The 19,643-nt window shown below is 39.0% G+C and overlaps 3 protein-coding genes across 5 annotated transcripts in view; all 3 read left to right on the top strand.

Moving 5' to 3' along the window:
- The window catches only part of col4a6 (collagen, type IV, alpha 6), a 117,385-nt gene extending 110,781 nt beyond the window's left edge, over window positions 1-6,604 (top strand). For 2 of the 3 annotated variants that reach the window (XM_036596573.1, XM_036596572.1), the window contains 6 exons: window positions 786-884; window positions 1,064-1,210; window positions 1,679-1,795; window positions 2,471-2,662; window positions 3,550-3,836; window positions 4,346-6,603. In XM_036596573.1, the coding sequence (XP_036452466.1) occupies window positions 786-884; window positions 1,064-1,210; window positions 1,679-1,795; window positions 2,471-2,662; window positions 3,550-3,836; window positions 4,346-4,606 (1,103 nt within the window). In that variant the 3' untranslated portion in view covers window positions 4,607-6,603. Of the gene's footprint in view, window positions 1-785; window positions 885-1,063; window positions 1,211-1,678; window positions 1,796-2,470; window positions 2,663-3,549; window positions 3,837-4,345 lie in introns of all 3 variants that reach the window. The other variant, XM_036596571.1, reaches the window with a different exon arrangement.
- A 496-nt stretch (window positions 6,605-7,100) lies between these two features.
- ankrd46b (ankyrin repeat domain 46b) lies at window positions 7,101-12,363 on the top strand. The gene is made up of 4 exons (XM_036597490.1): window positions 7,101-7,211; window positions 9,100-9,442; window positions 9,620-9,778; window positions 10,889-12,363. Exons 2-4 carry the CDS (start codon window positions 9,132-9,134, stop codon window positions 11,103-11,105), a joined length of 687 nt encoding a protein of 228 aa, XP_036453383.1. The 5' UTR covers window positions 7,101-7,211; window positions 9,100-9,131; the 3' UTR covers window positions 11,106-12,363.
- A 405-nt stretch (window positions 12,364-12,768) lies between these two features.
- On the top strand, window positions 12,769-18,178 carry LOC118826533 (transmembrane protein 185-like). The gene is made up of 7 exons (XM_036597521.1): window positions 12,769-12,924; window positions 13,916-14,092; window positions 14,324-14,537; window positions 14,842-14,925; window positions 15,626-15,802; window positions 16,580-16,703; window positions 16,868-18,178. The coding sequence occupies exons 1-7, from the start codon at window positions 12,887-12,889 to the stop codon at window positions 17,110-17,112; spliced, it is 1,059 nt and encodes a 352-aa protein (XP_036453414.1). The 5' UTR covers window positions 12,769-12,886; the 3' UTR covers window positions 17,113-18,178.
- Window positions 18,179-19,643: the final 1,465 nt, after the last annotated feature.

Here is a 19,643-nt window from a genome sequence, read left to right as displayed (position 1 = left end):
GAACAGACAGGAAATTGTGTGTAAAAAGTATGCAGCTGCCGAAGTTGCTGCAGTGGTTTTTGAAAGTAGAGATGAGGAAAACACTTATTTACTATCTTATTCATACATTCCTCTACTTTTCTGAACCTAGGAATTTGGTAAACATATTTCAAGCACCAACACAATTTGTCCACATGAGTAAAGCTATGTTTTCACAAGAGATATTAAGAATCTCTAAAACTGAACTTCAGTTTTTCAGCTTTAGGGCTGAATTATCAATTTACACAGTGTTCCAGGTCAAAATGGCCTCATTATAGAGGGAGCTGAGATTGTTTGAACATTTTAATATATAATATGTGGATATTACGTCATATGCAAGTGTCTGTAAAGGCACATTTAAGAATATATGCCAAAATCTAGAAAATGCCCTGAGACCCAAGAGTGTTAAGGAGACCTGTAGGAATGCAGACATGAAAAACTTGTTCAGGTCACCTTAATAGAACTTCTTCATCAAAATAATAATATAACTCAAAGAAATTCAGAAACAAGTATATTTATACTTTTACTCAAGTAAAAATAAATGTACAATATTTTTCACTTTACTCAAGTAATATTTTACCAAGAGTACATCTACTTTACTCAAGTACAAAAGCATTGTGCTTTGTCCGCCCTTAACAAAGCACATAAATAATATGATAAGCCTTCTGATTGTCTGAAATTGAGTTGACCCACTTTGTGCATATGCCCATGTATTCTCTGTGTGTCTTTATCTGTCTCTTATTTTTTGTGCCCTTTTTCTCCCTCAGGATTGAGAGGTGACCCTGGAGTTGGTGGGATACCAGGACCTCAAGGCTATTTTGGAGATCCAGGAAGTTATGGTAACAGAGGACCAAAAGGACCAACAGGTCAGAAAATAAGCAGTTCGACTTAGAGATTGAAATACTAAAATTATGTTAGAATTTTGTATGTAAAGAGCATAATGTTTTACAATAAAATATGGTTATTTTGTCTTCTGTTTACATTATTGAACTCAGTGCCCTTTAACCCTCTGTTCTCTCTTTCTCTGCATTTCTCTCTCTCTTAGGTAAGCCTGGCAGTCCCGGACTTCCTGGGATTGTAATTGGACCACAACTTGTGGATGCACCGACAGGTGATCCTGGCCCACAAGGAATTACTGGTCCTTCTGGTTCGAAAGGATCACCAGGCGAGCCTGGCTCACCAGGACGTCAAGGTGAGCTCTGCGTTATAGTCCATCATGTTTATAATTGTCCATGTGTTAAAAAGGATCAATGCTGAGTTGCTTTTTTTGCTTAAAAACAATTTGTTCCATGACTTTGTTTGTGTTTTTGTAGCAAATTAAAAATAACACAAATATATATGAATATTTACTTGACATTAAGTCTTAGTCTTAGACGTTCCAACCACAGTGGTACACAGGCTGTCTGATACTTATTGTACACTAAGCTGGTCCGGCTCTCAGAGTTTTGTCACTTCTTTTCTCATTGGCTTTCAGGCATCAATGTGTATGCACGTTTATGTGCTTACTTCAAACTTACTTCTTCACTTAGAGACGAGAGAAGTGTCAGTTTTTATTTTGCAAACAGTCCATTAGCTTTTTAAAGGACATTATTTGGATTAAATTGAAAAAAGTTTGTTTACTTCATGGCATCATCTATATAAAAATGGTTTAAATGTGTAGGTTCTAAAGGAACGGTTGGATCAGTGGGGAAACCTGGGCGCCCAGGTTCTGCTGGAGTTCCGGGATTCATCGGAGACCCTGGAACCCCTGGATTCCAAGGACTTGACGGTTATCCAGGTAAACTAGGAGTGATGGGAGGGTGTTGTTTAAAGGATATCTATGTGTACTTTCGAAAAAGGTACAAGATTAGTGTCTAGGTAGGAGAGGTGGGCCACCAACCAGAAGATTGAGGGTTCAAATCCCAGGACTGCCAGGGTTTTCCTGGTTGTGCCCTTTGGCAAGGCACTTAACCTCCCCACTGCCCCAGGCAGCACTGTGCTGCTGCTCCCTTACTTGGCATAGTTAGGCAGCAGAATGACATATTTCCCTTGTAGGATCAATAAAGTATAACAAATTAATTTTCAGGGATAATTTGTGTAGTAGATTTAGTTAAGTAGGTTTGATAAGGTGTATAAATTGTGACTCATTTGCCCTTCCATACACTGTGGTTTGTAAGCAAATGTCTCAATACAAAAGTTATTTTGACAGGTAATCCAACTACTATATGGTGTGTGATCAGTCTATATTATAATAGTTTCAAGTCAAAAAAGAATTTCTAGACACATTAGTCCCAATAAAAGGTGATACAGCTACCACTATTCCCCATTTTATACTTTCTACCATCTTACTTGTGGTTTTGTTTTACTGTATCGTTTTATTCTTCCTCTGCTCCTACTGACGTCCTCTGTTCCTTTACTAATCATGTCCTCTGTTCCTTTACTTTCTCTCCCACCACCCTTTGCTATTTTTCAGGATTTCCTGGTAAACCTGGCTTACCAGGTCGTCCAGGTCTCCCTGGACGCAGCATTGGGATTGGCTACACTCTGGTGAAGCACAGCCAATCGGTTCAGGTGCCCATGTGCCCTCAGGGCATGGCCAAGCTATGGGAGGGATACAGTCTGCTTTATGTAGAGGGACAGGAGAAGGCCCATAACCAGGATCTGGGTAAGACAATGCAGTGTAATGTAAAGTATCGCCATCAAACACATGCAACCTACTGTAGATACAGTAGAAAGAGTCATTATTAATCTTAAACAGCATTGCAAAGTTAGAGCAGCAACAAGAGAACTACATACTGTACATATATTAAGAACAGTAAAACAGTTTACTTCATTCACAAGACAGTTACAAGAAACTGAAAGAACACTATTGAAAAATGTGTTTGACCAGCAGTGAAAATTCACATATTATTTAAAGTAGTTAGTAATAAGATTTTTAATCATGTGCATGTAATTATATACAGTCCTATGCAAATGTTTGGGTGCCACGCTTCTGCACATTTTAATGCATAGTTACTGTTTATTTGCTGAATTTAACATATGGGAGAAAATGAAACATACACTGGGGTCAGACAAAAGTTATGGCAAAGTTTATATTTTACATTTTATTTTTTTATAAAATAAAATGTAAAATATAACTAAATATAACTAAAAAATAACTAGACATTGTACACTCAACTTTACAGAAAGTATTTAAGTTTGTTCCTTATACAGGATGTGGTTTTTACCTAGAAAATCAACAAAACTTTAATTTGACCCAGAGTGTTTGCATTGTTTTAGGCTGGGTATTGACAGAATAATACTATGTTTAACTAAGACAATATGAAGATAATTGCAAACTACTATTACCAATAATGTGATCATACCGCACAGCTCAGAGGTGTTCAGTCTGTAGTATTACAATATAGAGAATATTAGTGTTTATAAATAATGTGCTTAGGTCAGTGCTTATCATTTTCTATTCATGACCATCTACACTGTTTTTTAAATCATTTTTCTCATCTTCTCTTTTTTTTTCTTTGCTTGCCTTTTACTTCCTCTCTGCTCTTTTAGGATTGGCTGGTTCTTGTCTGCCTCGTTTCAACACCATCCCCTTCCTCTACTGCACCAGCAGTGAGCTCTGTTACTACGCCAGCCGCAACGACAAGTCCTACTGGCTGTCCACCACAGCACCCATTCCCATGATGCCTGTGGCAGAGCAGCAGATCACTAACTACATCAGTCGCTGTTCAGTGTGTGAAGCTCCTTCTCAGGCAGTTGCCATCCACAGCCAAGACTCCAGCATACCCCCCTGCCCGAATGGGTGGAGGAGCCTGTGGATCGGATACTCTTTCCTAATGGTGAGACAAAGACTCCCCCACTCTCTTTCACAGGCACATACACTGTATGTCCAAAAAAATTCAGTCACCCGTTCTGATTAGTGAATTCAGCTAATTCAGCTGCACCCATTGTTGGCAGAGGCCTCCAATAGCATATACACAGATTGCAAAATCTCCATTGAAGTCATTGCCAGTAGATTGCAGTGCTCTGGAGCAGCTTCAAGTGAGGCTAATGTCACCATGCTCAATGCCAAGTGTCACCTGGAGAAGTATAAAGCCCCCAGCTAGAGGAGTATAAAGCTCCCCTGCATCTCTGGAGCCACAATAGACAGTTTATTATATTTGAATATGCAAGTGGTTACATATTAAATATTATTTGAGTTACTTTATCCTTCCAGTGTTTTGATTGTCTTCCTGTGTAAAGCACTTTGAAATTTTGTAACTAAAACAAAAAGTGCTGTATAAATAAACATATTATTATTATCATTATTATTATTATTAGTCTAACAGTGTGTCTTTCCTGTGGTCAGCACACGGCTGCAGGGGCAGAGGGAGGTGGTCAGTCTCTGGTGTCTCCCGGCTCCTGCTTGGAGGATTTCCGTGCCACGCCCTTTATTGAATGCAACGGGGCCCGCGGCACATGCTTCTTCTTCAACAACAAGCACAGTTTCTGGCTGACCACTGTGGAGCGGGACAGGCAGTTCGTGCAAAGTCCGGAGTCGGAGACGCTGAAGGGAGAAAAGTACCGCGACCGCATCAGCCGCTGTCAGGTCTGCATGAAGATCCTGTAGCCTGAACAGGCTGGAGAGAGGGACTTTCACAGAAGGAGTGGAAGAAGAGACTAGAGAGAGAGAGTTGAGAAGAGGAGAGCATCGGAGAGACAGGATGTAAATGTTGACTGACTGACTGACTTTATTCAGCCCCTCTCTTGGAGCTTCCTACAAAGCTATCGAGCGCAGGTAGAGGCCCTGCTGATAGAAGTTGCAAAGGGAAGAGGTTTGACTTCTCTCCCCTCATTTATCAACACTGGTGCTACAGAAAAATGTTTATTTTATTTGTATTTGAATTTCTTGTCACGGTTTTTGTCTTGCGTATTCATGGCTACCTCAGAGAGTGTGTCCCAAATCTGCGATGGGCAGCACTGAATCATTAATGTGCGACTGCAGCCATACGTAACTCCTCTGATTCAACTGGTTACAAACTTAGACCCCATTTGCACCTGGTCGTTTAGTGTATCTAAGGTATCAGGATTATATCTATAGATATATATTATACACATAAAAACGCTGCTGTAAATCCAAACACACATTTAAAACAGATTTAAATCTAGTTCCAACAAACCACTTCAGGAGGTGTTAGCCAATACATTTGTCTCACCAAGCCACATATGACAACCACAAATTCATTACATCATAATGCAAGTGGTCCATGACTGTGATGACTTGAACAGAAGGCTAATCATGAAGGACATACATGGTAGGTGCACAGGAAATGGACAGAGCCCTAGTTGTGCAATTTCCGACTCAGCAACCAACTTTCGCATAGAACAGGAAAAACTGGAAACGAAGAACAACACAGATAATTGGTTGTTATGTTGAGCGATTTGCATATTACGTGCCATAAAGAATGAATTTTACTCAAACTAACTGGAGATGCAATTATTTTAGTTTAAAAAGTTTAAATGCATTTTCTTAAAATCTTAACAAATCTCAGGATACAGTCCAGATATGACCAGATGTAGATGGGGCCTTAATTTAGTAGGTATTTTGATGCTTCCCTGACATTGGCACAAACCCCTTTTCTCTTGTTTAGAATTATAATTCACTTGAATTATAATAAACACTTTTGTAAGTGATATTGTGCTTAGTCGGTAACACATGAAATCACGACTCTTTCTAACCCCAAACATGTGTATCTTTGAAGTATTGCACTGACGTTCATATCTGGGTTCAAAATGTAATAAAGTTCCTCAATATGGTTCAGACACACAGATCACCCATTTCAAAACAGAGGGATCTGGGCTAGATATTCAGCAGCTGTAGATAATCCACTCCCACTTTTTACCTCTAACAGGTATCTTTACCAAATGTCATCATAATAAATACTCTTTCTTCCCTTTTGCCTGAAAACACTGAAAAACATCTCATTCTCTGCAGACACGTGAACAATGCTGTTTTCATATTCATTGTCATCATTATTCCTTCCGCTGGTCAGAAAGAAAAGACATTAGATGTTCACCCCTTTCCAATACTGAAAGTATGAGGAATGTCTTTTATCTCAGCTTTTACTAGATTGAGTTTGAGTTTTGAGTCTCTTAAAGAGACATAGTGATATGTAACCACTATAGCCACTAAGCCTCTTAACCTCTCTTTGGTAGCCTTGAGTACATGCTTTCTATTTGTAATGTTTGTTTGTAAACAGATAGGTTGCTGTTTAGTTGCTTCATCGTATGACAGGAAAGAAAATCTTTTTTTTTTACTTGTACATTTTTTAGAATAATAAAAACTAGAATGTTTCTAGCATTCAGCTTATTTTTAAGGGTTGTTTGTAAAGGCATATATACACCTATGTATGTATATTACAACAGGAGTATTTGCATCTTGTCTTACACTGATGCCCGCTGATGTACAATTTAACAGCTTAAGAGGATTTTTTGTTTTATTGTGTAATTGTTTAAAGTTTACTATATACATTTAGTCATATCACATAGCTGGACAGACGCATTACCAGTATTACTGCAAATGCTTTACCAGAATGGTTCCAATGTGTAATAATTATGTTCCCCATTAAATAAAGTATTGAAATTAAAGTATTGAAACTGATCCCACGTTCAGCTGTCATTTACAAGTCTTGAAAATGTTTTCTAAGTAGGGGTCTCAAATCACTGGGCTTGACAACTTCATACTGACAACTTAATCAAATCCAGCATGCAAATCTTTTGTTTTTAGTTTTTTTCTGCAACAAAATATTTTCATTTGATTGGTACATTTTTGCTTCACCCACTAAACACTGCAGCTGGTTATTCATTGTTATGATTATTAGTAGCAGTAGCAGTAGCGATTAGTGGTGACAACATTGACTAAGATCCATGTGTATGTTATGTAAAAGTCATACTTGGAAAAAAGTCCCATATTTTAGTTTACATCACTAGGTAAAACGTTATATAGTTAAAATTCTTACTTACAAAGAACGGGACTTTTTTTCCCCTGCATTTTTTCAGCCTCTTCCTTATGAAGAGCTTCTGTTTGGGCTGATGAGCCTCCAGAACGGTAGATGGCGGTGTGACGCTTTAGTTAGCAGGTACTGCAGCAGCTGTAGCGCTAATATAAACAACCCTCTTGCGACAGACCGGCTGCGAAATAACATTTTCTCATCTGATTTGGTTCATTGAAACAGGTAAAGACGTGCAGCTGTGCATCTCAGCACTAGTGGCTAAGTATGCATTGCGACTGACAGTCGTCTAGAAAGTCCGCCTGTTGTCTTCGGTGTCGTTAACGCTGCTCAAACCTGCTGAGCTGTTCAGGGACTGAAGGATGTGCAGCTCCCTGATGCTGGTTTGTAAAGTAGCGTTAGTGAGGGATGTTTTAGGACGGAACCTTTAATTACTGTCTTCACAAAATAACCTAGAAATTTCCCAATAATTCAGAACAGCTACACCTTGAAACGAGCACTCTTAACAGCTAAGACAGCTGACTGCGGGCAGGTCACAGAAGTAGCTAACTAGGTTAGCTAAAGGTGCTAACCTAATGATGAGCTGAGTGCAGATAATATTCCTCATTTCTCTGCCCACATCGCTTCATTTCATTTCATGTTTTGCTGATTTAAAAGACTGAGATTAATGAATTTAGTTTCATGTGCTAGTGAACAGATGTCTTACCCTAATCTGGTGGTCTTAAAGGGCCCCTATACTAAATTTTCTTGTATTTTGTTCACTTTTTCCTGATGATCTTTATGATGTTTGTGATTTAACTTATATACATTAAAAACAAGTTTTTTTCCGCCTCTTTTTATCAATTTATCTTACACAAGTTGTTTTGGTTACTGTACCTTTAAATTTCAGCTTTTTAAAAAACTAATGCGTAATCAATTGGCTAAGATGTAAACCACGTCATTCACAGTGGTGCTAATAGGAGCTACTGTTAGATATCTGAGGAATTTTATGAATCTGTAAACTACATCACATGATGTCACTGCATGGAATGGTTACGGATATTTTGGCTGATGCCAGAAAACATGACAAGTTTTTTCTAAAAGTGTTTGTTTAAGCTACTCGTGGTAGAGAGGTACATGCAGCGCGTTACAAGGCAAAATAGTCCCCAAATAACTATTTGCGTTGCAGAAAATGGCGGTTATTCATCAAAGTAGCGCACCGTCGAATCTGATCGTAAAAGCAGCGCGTGCAAATTTCTTCAACGGTTTTGTGATTCATCGATTTCATCTTGGGCGTGTCTGTACGATCTCGCGCACGTCTTGTAGGCGCGCTTGTTTCCACATCGTAGTTACAAAGGTTTCATGAATCAGACGCAGAGTAGTTCGTATGTCATTAAAAGTGGTCAAATATGTGTCCTTTTTACTCAACGTTGATGAATAAGTGGCTGAAACACTCCTTTGAACTTCAGCATGTATGGGAGGGCTAAACGGCTTTAGCCTGGTAGTTTACCATGATATGAGCCCTGTAAGGGTGTTAAAAGAATAGAGTTAGACCAAAGATCAAGCTCTAAATAAGGGGTTTCCTTAAACAATGCAGATTTATTTATTTCCATTTACGCAGTTACAGAGTATGCTTTATGTGTACGGTATGTAGAAAACAGTAGGGGTGTAATGATATGCAAATTTCACCGTACGATATGTATTGCCATTTTGTGTTGCAATGCATTTTCAATACAGCATTAAAAAATTCTAATGTAACAAAAATTCTAATGTAAATTCAACATTTATTTTTGTATTTACATATTTTTTGGTATTTTTCAAAATGGTGTTTTTTTGGCTCAATCAGTCCCAGCCAACTGTGGCATCCTGTGGCCGAGCAGAGGTGGACTCTACAATGAAAAAATGAATTTTAATGTACGTGACACCCTTAGAATACGGGGTCTTGAGGTGTCTTGAATGTCTTTTTGATTAAGCAGTCATGTTATTGTTACGTATGAGTTTATTAGAGCTACAGGTAAACAGACTTTGCACAAACTTAGATCATTCTCCTTGGAATGGAATGACATTTGTTGTTAAGAATACCTAACCTGCTCTAGTTTTTACTGACCCATGTCATTTTCCTGACCTTTGCTAGGTACGCTGGAATTTTCAGAGACCCACTCGGACATGTCATATGTCTTCATCAATGATTCATCGCAAACCAGTGTACCGTTACTGCAGGCCTGCATTGATGGGGACCTAGCATTTGCAAAGCGCCTCCTGGAGACAGGCTGCGACCCCAATATCCGTGATAACCGGGGCCGCACCGGCCTCCACTTAGCAGCAGCTCGTGGCAATGTGGAGATCTGTCGCTTCCTGCACAAGTTTGGGGCAGATCTGCTAGCCACAGATTACCAAGGCAACACTGCTCTGCACCTGTGTGGACATGTGGACACCATTCAGTTCCTTGTCTCCAATGGCCTCAAAATAGACATCTGGTGAGTTACTCAGAACTTTTTAGATGCCTTTAAAAGTGTCAGCTTAAAGCAGGCATTGTGGTCAAATAAGTAAAGTAAGTTAAATGACCACAGCTCATCAATAAATTAGTATGTCTATTTCAGTAGATCCACCATGAATTAAAGTCACCATTTGACTGTGTGCTTGTGTTTAAATAGTAACCATAATGGATCGACTCCTCTGGTGCTGGCCAAGCGGCGAGGGGTGAATAAAGATGCTATTCGACTGCTGGAGGGCCTTGAGGAGCAGGAGGTGAAAGGCTTTAACAGAGGCGCCCATTCCAAACTGGAGACCATGCAGATGGCTGAGAGTGAGAGGTGAGTGGGACGAACGTAGGATGTTGCCACTTTCATCTGGCTTACTTTGTGCAGTATTCGGACAAAGCTGCACTTTTTAGAGCTAGAAGCAAGTAATCTGCTAACAAGACCTCCACACCATGCTACATTCCAGTTTGTGTCTTCTTGGTGGGCTACCTGATAGTTACAATGTAAAACTACTGTAGTATACTGCATTGTAGTGCTGTAACAAGACAGTTTGCCACCAAACATTGCAAGGTAAAAATGTGACAATGCTCAGTTGCCTTTATGGGTGATATGCGCTGCATTATATTACTTGTGCTGTTTAATACAGTAGCATCGTTTGAACGTGGTCGCAAGGTTGCAGTCAGCTCACTACAGCACATTCAATGTCCCACATCATGCTTGGAACTTCATCAACACCAGCAAGTTCAGCGTCTTAACACCACAATCACGTTCCTAACCCTGACCGCCTCTATCAGTGTCCTGTGCCATTCCCAGTTTCATCCTTATTAGGAAGTTGTGCAACTGCAGTCATAATTTTTCTTCATTCAGAATAATTGCACATTTGTTAGCTTTCACAATAATATATTTCAGAAAACAAAATGTGAATTGGATGCCTTTTCATCAGTTGCATTGAGGCAAGTGCATCTAAAAAAAAGAAGTCAGATGTATTGAAACGTTGTGGGTCTTACAAAACCTGCTCTGGCTTTTGATTAGTGCTATAACACATATAGAGGGCAGCAGTGAGTAATGTTTGTGTATTAGAGCTCGAGCTGTTTCTATTGGTCAGCAAATTTGGCCACTTTTGCCTATACTTTAATATTGTACAGTGAACAACTAAAGACAACTAAATTGGTGATCACAGTTTTATTAAAAATACTAAAATTTCATGATTGTAATAGGCCTAATTGTGAACCCAGTTTTGTAATGTGAGTTGAGTGTATTGTTACACCCCTGGGATTAATAATATTATATGATTAATTTTATGCATTTCTGACACTAAGCATTGTTTTCAAGAAGTTACAAAACTTATTTGTACTTGTACAATGAGAATATTTTCTGTTCATTCCATACTGCATTGTACTTGTATTCAATATCCATGAGTTAACACTGATCCCTGATTCCTAGTGCAATGGAGAGCCACTCGCTGCTGAATCCCAACCTGCAGAACAGTGAGGGTGTGCTGTCCAGCTTCCGCTCCACCTGGCAGGAGTTCGTGGAGGACCTTGGTTTCTGGAGGGTTCTCCTGCTCTTAGTGGTCATCGCTTTACTCTCTCTAGGCATCGCTTACTATGTGAGCGGTGTGCTGCCCTTCTCTGCCAGCCAGCTGGAGCTGGTCCACTGAGAGCCACACTTGCTCTCCCCTAGTGTCAAATGTAGTTTCAGACCCACCTTAAAGCTGTGTTTTGTATGATTTAATGGTTTTCTTCATATGAATGACTTCCTTTTATGCTGCTTGTTGCTCTGTCTGACAGTACTTGCACCATCAAAATTAGAATACCAAAAGTCAAGGACAGCTTTTGCTATTCATAAAGCTTTGAGCACATTGTTTTAGCTTTTAAAATGTTGTTAACTATTAAGAGCATGAAAATGACAGTCTTTACACCTCTGTAAAAAGAGAAGAGGGTTTGTTTTGATTTTATGGCACATTGTGGACAGTATTTAATATGTTACTGAATGAACCTGTAAGCAGTAAGTTCTGTTTTGTGCACATTAATTGGAGCATCTTCAATTAATTATTCTGAAGTCATTAAAAGGTTTGGGAGAAACTAGGGTCTTTGGAGCTTTGTTTTCCCAAGAGTTGATTGAGGTATTCCTCATCAGAAATAGCCAAGTTTTGTATGAAGGAGAACAAGTTGTTTAATGGAATATATTTACTCAAAGTGCAGTGCATTTTGTCCAGTCCCCATAGACACATATACATGTGTGCTTTACCTTTTATAATATTACAACAGCCGTAGACCACCAGAATGTGGACCTTTTCTTTTTAAATTTTTTGAGCGCATAAGTCTCTTTCATGGCAGTATGTTATATGGAAATATCAACCATAATTCACTTTCCCAGTCTGTGTGTATGAATGTGGAACAGTGACAATCCATATAAAAGGCCAAGAAGAATTTCTACTTGTATTTGTTTGCTTGAGGGCACTTAAGGTCACAGGTGTTCTAGTGTGCACAAAACTTTCTTTTGTGTCTTGTGTAGCAAATATGTAACGCATATTGATGTCATTTACATTGTATCTGTGCAAGTGTCTCAGTGTAATGCTCATTTGCAATACCCTATTTATGTTGATGTTGGATTTACTGGAGATTTTTTTAATAAAAATATTACTGAATCACATTTTTATTGTATAGTTTACCTTTCAGCAATGTATGCTGCAAAACCAAATGTGGTGTATGTTGCACTGATGTCACATTCGAAACAGCTTTTGACCAAGTTTTAATTGATCCCAGTGTTTACGTGAGGTTACATTACTATTTTGGGAGATATAGCTTATCGGTTTACTTTTCCTTGTAATATTTTGTAATTGTGTATGAACTTAATTTGGAATTACTGTTTTTTCCTCCTGATTACAAGTAATAAATCACAAATAATTACTCAAACCAGGGTGCCTTGTTATTTATTAATCATGTATTAAATCTAGTGGCAACTCATTTGCTAAAATAAGTTATTGCCACCATACGAACAGAAAAGCCCACAGAATTTTCATTCTGTCTTTTTCTTTGGCTGAATCCCAAATGGCTCCCTACTCCCTACGTAGTGCACTACGTAGATCAAGAAATAAAGACCTCCTACACTTAAACAGTGAACAAAATGCGTTTAAATTCAGCCACAAGCTGCACGACCCTCCAGATAATATTTAGTGCACTATTTAGGTGTAGGAGTCACAGTTTTATGACCTACGCAGTGCACTATGTAGGGCGTAGGGCGAGTCCACTTCTGTTGTTAACAACACGGCGAGGCTTTTAACTTGGCAGTGGTTTCATCTGCGTTATCACAGCGGAAACGGTAGTGTAGCATTTACAAACATTCCTACTGGGTCCCAAACCAGATGGATTTGGTGTTAGTTAAGTGGTTATTTGTTTAGCGGTAATGATTTAATACACGCAGTTATTTTATTTTATCATGAATCTTAGAGGGCTGTTCCAGGATTTTAATGTCAGGTGAGTAAAACCTCTTGTTTAAGGCAGACTGCTGAAGAAAGTTGGCCTGAAAGCTAATACGGCTAACTAGATTTCACTTTCTGTTGGCTGAGCTCGGGTGTCTCCCAGATAAATATTTTGTATTAGAGTGATTTTACTTTAAATATGACAACGTTTTGTGACACGACAACAAAAAAGTCTTGATGGAACCTCATAAAAGAAATTAATTTAAATATATAGCTATGTATATTTTAACTGTAAGTTAAGCGTTAAGATACGGTTGACACACCTTTTTAATATCACCGTATTCTCTTCTCTATACAGGCTGATCTTGATGTTGAAGGTTTTACTACATTATAATTATCAGCTGAGTGGATTTTAACTGTGTACAATGTTTTAAATGTCTCAGACACAAGGGTAGTTTTAAGGGCCCATATAATGGAAAACAGAAATGTTGTTGTTTTGATATAAAAGAGTTTGATGATGTAGGTTCTGTTAACAGTGTTTTGAGTTTCTAAATGTACCTCCCGCTTTTCAGTTCATACAGTCATTATATGGAAACTGCAAAAAAAAAGACCTTTTTTAATTTATTGTCATTAATTTTAATGATGTCACGGTCATTTACATATCTACATATTCAGCCTACAGCAGTTCAGCTCCGCTCATTCATGCTGAGGTTATAAGGGATGTTTCAGTCTGGACTATTTTTGACTGAGGCACAATACAGAGCAGCCAATCACAACAGAGATCATTTAGGTATATCAGTCCTGGAGGCATGATAACAAAAGCAGCCTGTTTAATTCTAACCACAGTAAGTAAGGCTGGAAAATGATAATGGAGAGGCGATTTACAGCTGTTTTGGTACAAACACCCAAATAAACATTTTAAGTGGACCTGGTGGAAAAAATAAAATACTAGCAAAATGTAGCATGTGTGCTCTTTAATTACATAGTTGGCAGTGCTGGTTACCTGAATGTCATCTCATTATGCTGTGTGTTTGTCTGCCCTGCAGCAAATTCCTCATTTATGCCTCCTTGTTGTTGTTCTCTGTGCTGCTGGCTCTGAGGCTGGATGGAGTTATCCAGTGGAGCTGCTGGGCTGTGTTCGCTCCCATCTGGCTGTGGAAGCTCATGGTCATCATCGGTGCCACTGTTGGTACTGGTGTGTGGGCTCACAACCCTCGTTACAGGTGCGTTACCAGTGGACTAACTCCATTTGGGTATCATGAATCCAAACCTTAAAAAAGTGCAGTACATTTGCTTTTATGCATTTTGTCTTTTTTATAAGCATGGTTTCATTAAAGATGCATGGATATATATATTTTTTTAATATATAATAGATAGTTACTCAATTGTTGTCCTTAATGTGTGTGTGTGTGTGTGTGTGTGTGGTGTTTGTGTGTGTTTGTGTGTGTGTTCAGAGCGGAGGGTGAGACATCTGTGGAGTTCAAAGCCATGCTGATAGCAGTGGGCATCCACATTCTTCTGCTGATGTTTGAAGTACTGGTGTGTGACAAAATGGAGAGAGTCACATCTGACCACGTCTGGCTACTCGTCTTCATGCCTCTCTTTTTTGTCTCACCTCTGTCAGTGGCAGCTTGTGTGTGGGGATTCCGCCATGACCGATCACTGGAGGTCTGAAACAGGCAAACGCACACAAATACACTGTTACATAAATACAGTAGGCTCCAGAAGTCTTAGACCCTAATGAAAATCAGTTTTCTTAAAATTAAAAAACAAGAAAGTGAAAAATTACATTTCTTTTTAAATTTTTCATCATAAATTATCAGCATAACAATTTGATTGAAAAGTAAAAATATGTGAAATATTTGCATGCATGTCTTGGTTTTTGATTAGACTGTTCCCATCTATTTGTATTGTATGTTTTTTGTACACTGACACAGGACTCATCATGTGTTTTTTGGTCTCTCTCTCTCAGCTGGAGATTATGTGCTCAGTCAATATTCTTCAGTTCATTTTTATTGCCTTGAAGCTGGACGGTATCATCAGTTGGTCCTGGCTAGTAAGAGCACCTTTTAACTCATCTTTAGATTTAACAGTGGGTGTTTTATTGTTTAGTGAATAACACATTTGTTGCAGGCATTAAAGCTCAGATTAACCACCTTTTTTCAGTTATTCTTTTTGTTATTTCCTAGGGGTCTTTTGAGAGTACTGTCTAAAATGGCTCTTGTGAAATTCATAAAATTACACTACATGTCCAAAAGTATCCAGATATAGTATAGGATGCTCTGTAGAAGCCGCACATAAGTCTAAAGCCACCATGCCCAATGCTATATAAAACCCCCCAAGAGTGGGCTGTAGAGCAGTGGAACGGTGTTCTCTGGAGTGATAGAGCTCCATCAAGTACCTTTGGGATGCACTGCAGTAGCATTTGTGATCTAGAACTAATCATTCAACATCAGTACCTGACCTCACTAAAGCTTTTGTGGCTGAATCCAGTCAAATCCCCACAGCAATGTTCTAACATTTAGTTTAAAGCATTCCCTGAAGAGTAGAGGCTGTTACTGCAGCAAAAGAGGACAAACTCCCTATTAATACCCATGATTCCAGAAGAACCGTCGGATGAACAGGTGTCCACAGACTGTTAGACATATAGTATATCATGCACAGTAATACTTTCCTTCTTATAAGTAGTAAATAATACTATCTGTTGTTTGCAAATGTACTGTAATTCCGCCATTAACTATTACTGTTATGTATAGGTTGTGTGTGTGCCGCTGTGGATCCTCATGTCTTTCCTCTGTCTGGTGGTTCTCTATTATATCGTCTGGTCCATGCTCTTCCTCCGCTCCGTGGACATCATCGCAGAGCAGCGTCGCACATACATCACTATGGCTGTGAGCTGGATGACCATAGTGGTGCCACTCCTCACCTTCGAGGTCCCTCATTTTCTTCTGAATTTACACTATATGTTCAAAAGTATCCAGACGCTCCTTCTAATTATTGAATTCAGCTACTTTAAGGTCCCTCTAACAAACTCCATAAAAAGCATTGCCAATTTGCTTTACTACAGCAAAGGGAAAACAAACTCTCTACTAATACCTTTCATTGTAGAAGAACTGGAATAATAAGTGTCTGCAAACTTTTGGACATATAGTGTACACATCCATGTGACGTTGTGATGCAATACTTTTCAGGCCGTAGAAGTAATGTAACTACTGAGGCTGGCAGAGCAAAAACTCCTTTAATCTTTCATTCTAGACTGCTATGTCGAGGTTTCCTACTCCAGTTCTTAGGGACCTCCAGACAGTTCACATTTTTGTTCTGTTTTTGGTCCCAGCAGAAATGGTACCAGTGGTATTCAGTATTGTGGATAAGGTCAACTGCTGTAAAGAAAAAAGCAGCACTGTCTGGAGTAACTAAGGACTGAATTGGGAAGCACTGTTCTATGGCTGTTGGTAACATCAAATTCCAGTCTGAAAGGACCATTTCAAATTCATTCTTTAATTTTCATTTTATATACCAGAACTTTAGCAAGACTTCTTGCTAACAGTGTTCAGAGTGAAATCTGACTTGAACGTGTTTGGAGCTTTCTTTTTTCTCTTATTGAAAGTCCTTTCTGAACTCTAGGCGCCAGGTACTAAACTATCTAGGCTATCTGCGACTGTCTTCATTATGAATGTATAGTTAACCTTTTTTTTTGTTCTTTTCTTCAGATTTTGCTGGTTCATAAACTGGATGAACATAACGGCTTGAGTTATGTGTCTGTGTTTGTGCCTTTGTGGGTCTCACTGGTCACTCTCATGACCACCACCTTCAGACAAAAAGGCGGGAATCACTGTGCGTAAAATGTATAATCCATGACTGTGTGTAGATATTGGATTAGTTGTATTCATATTGTTTAATTGTAGAATTATGGCTGACATCAGAGCTATGTATAACACATCACAGTAGCGAGTTTGTTGATTATAATTTACAGTACTGTGACATCTTCCTTTGCACAGGGTGGTTTGGCATCCGCAAAGACTTCTGCCTTTTCCTGCTGGAGCTCTTACCCTTCCTGCGAGAGTACGGCAACATCTCCTACAATCTGCAGCATGATGAATCTGAAGCCTTTGAGGAGATGCCAGCTGCACCTGAACCTCTGAAAACTGCCCCCATGTTCCTCCACAAAGAGGTGGAAATCATGCCAAGTCCTGGGAGATATTTTGACCCTCCCCCTAAACTGTGCATAGACATACCTGACTGAAAGTAGCTGTGCTCATCTCTCAGAACTGTACAGAGATTACAGGAGAAGACTGGGAACAAAGACTCTGATCTCTTTCCAGGATCTATTTTCTGACCATTTTGCAGGGGTACTTGATGACTTTTTGAGGATAAAGGACGAAGAGGACATTATAAAAAGCCGGTTTCAGTAGTGAAGGTACTGGTATCACTACTACATTTCCAGTGGCCATGATTTTTTGAGAGAGTGCCAGCCAGCTGAATGCCAAATTGAGGCTGATTCCTCAGACATACGGACAATATTTTGTGCAGCTGTGAAGGTTGAAATTCATGTTTCACCAGACAGTGAGGATGGTTTGTGTTCATCTGTTTATTTTTTAATCATGAAAACAGGACAGCACTTTATATCATTGATATTGGCGCTTGCTTTTGTTGAGCATATAGACAGCATCTCTGTTATCCAGAAGGATTTATATTACTTATTTCTTCTCATACAACTGCTGTCTTAGAGCCTTCAGAATGCTACAACACTGAAACATCTGCTCTATTTTGAAGGGAATTTTGAATATTGTCAGATTTTAAGCTTTATCAAGTTATTCTTTTTCTGTAGAGTTCCTTAAAATGTGTCACAGATTTTTTAACAGAATGTTGCTTTTTTCGCAATTCGTCCTGGGACCAGTTTCCCCAAAGCATTGTAGTGTGAAAGTATGAGTGATGATTTACTATACCATCTTTAAATGATCATTCGGGTTAAAGGTTTTTAGGAAACTTGCCACTGGCTGATGGCTCAGTCGTAGTTGCTTAAGCCCCTCATGTTGCAGGATAGACTGATGGTGATTGCGCTCAGCTGGCCTGAGCCTCATCATTACAATGCTGCTGTCTTTAATTGGATCAGTTCTATGATGTTCTCTCGATTGTTTTATTTTACCCATCAGTAAGCCCCTTTTTACTTAATCTTTTTTAATCACTGTCAGTTAACCATCTGTTAAGAAATATTGATTCTCATTGAACTGACATCAAGCGTTATGCATGTGCATTTTTATGCTATACATTGTACTGCTGTTTCACTGTATAAAGATTTTTGTAACAGAACTCTGAGTGTATGAATACACTTTCTCCAAAAGTGTCCAGAGGCCTCTTCTAATTAATGAATTTGGCTACTTCAGCTGATATTGAGTGCTTCCCTGCAATCTGGTGGTGCTGTTTGAGTATAACAACCCTCATGCTAACTTTAAAGTAGTGACGATACCCTTGACCCTGAAGCATCAAAGCATTTGTCAAAAAACTGAAACGCTGTACTTTGAAGCTCTGCATTGATGCTTGGTACATTTTCCCAAAAAACTTTATCTTTAAAAAGCTTTATCAGAGCCGTTTTAAAGGAAGCTTGGCCACTTCGTATTTCTCTCGTTATATCAAAATGTCCTAAATATATAGGGAAATTAAAGCTAATGGGATAAAAACGAAAAGTTAAAATGTACATTTCCTGTATATTTCTACAGCAAACGGGTTTGGGGCAGTAATATGCCAGCATTACAGCTGCTGAGTGCTGATTGGTCAGCATTACTACTACTGAGTGCTAATTGGTCAGCAATACTGCTACTGGGTGCTGATTGGTCAGCATTACTGCTACTGAGTGCTGATTGGTAAGCAATACTGCTTAGTTTAAAATGTCACCTCATGTACGTGCATGAGCTCAAACAGCCAATAGCACTAACTAGCAGTAATGCCAGCGTTTTGCTGCCCAAAACCCGTTTCTTTGCTTTATTAGTGAAATACATCCTTCAGAGTTCTAAAATTATAGAAACGTTCTCGGAAAGTGATTAAAACCTATTTTAACTTTTCATTCATAGCCGTAGATCTCAATTTTCTCCCATTCATTGAGGACTCTGGCATGGTGGAAATCATACCAAGTCCTGGGAGATATTTTGACCCTCCCCCTAAACTGTGCATAGACATACCTGACTGACGTAGCTGTGCTCCTCTCTCAGAACTGTACAGAGATTACAGGAGAAGATGGGAACAAAGACTATGATCTCTTTCCAGGATCTATTTCTGACCATTTTGCAGGGGTACTGATGACTTTTTGAGGATAAAAGGACGAGAGGACATTATAAAAAGCCGGGTTTCAGTAGTGAAGGTACTGGTATCACTACTACATTTCCAGTGGCCATGATTTTTTGAGAGAGTGCCAGCCAGCTGAATGCCAAATTGAGGCTGATTCCTCAGACATGGCCAGAGCCGGTTTATGAGTGGCTATAAAAAACTAGAGTAATAGGACGAGTGGCTACATCAGTTGTTTTTCAATGGTTCACATTACCATATTCATTCCTGAAAGACATGTTTCGTCACTGACAGCTTGAGGCTTACATGTAAATGCTGAAACCTATTTCCAAGTAGAAGCATCATTTATATGATTTTGCTGCCTGACCAAGTTACAAAAATGTAATGCCCTAGATCAGATTTGAATGTATGCATAAAGGGGTAATGGGAGAGGTATGCGATTGAGTAGATAAACTGACCGGATATTCTGGTTTTTGTAAATGAAAGTAATTCATT

This window comes from Colossoma macropomum, unplaced genomic scaffold, assembly GCF_904425465.1.
Source record: "Colossoma macropomum unplaced genomic scaffold, Colossoma_macropomum, whole genome shotgun sequence".
In the NCBI taxonomy this organism is placed as follows: Eukaryota; Metazoa; Chordata; class Actinopteri; order Characiformes; family Serrasalmidae; genus Colossoma; species Colossoma macropomum.
Note: the sequence above shows the minus strand (reverse complement) of the source record. Positions and strands in the feature narration are given on the sequence as shown.

Coding starts and splice junctions, on each gene's coding strand:
- LOC118826533 (XM_036597521.1), top strand. CDS start 12,887: ATGAATCTTAGAGGGCTGTTCCAGGATTTTAATGTCAG. Junction 12,925..13,915: donor TTCCAGGATTTTAATGTCAG/GTGAGTAAAACC, acceptor TCTGCCCTGCAG/CAAATTCCTCATTTATGCCT. Junction 14,538..14,841: donor GCCATGACCGATCACTGGAG/GTCTGAAACAGG, acceptor TCTCTCTCTCAG/CTGGAGATTATGTGCTCAGT.
- ankrd46b (XM_036597490.1), top strand. CDS start 9,132: ATGTCATATGTCTTCATCAATGATTCATCGCAAACCAGTGTACCGTTA. Junction 9,443..9,619: donor GGCCTCAAAATAGACATCTG/GTGAGTTACTCA, acceptor GTGTTTAAATAG/TAACCATAATGGATCGACTC. Junction 9,779..10,888: donor CAGATGGCTGAGAGTGAGAG/GTGAGTGGGACG, acceptor CCTGATTCCTAG/TGCAATGGAGAGCCACTCGC.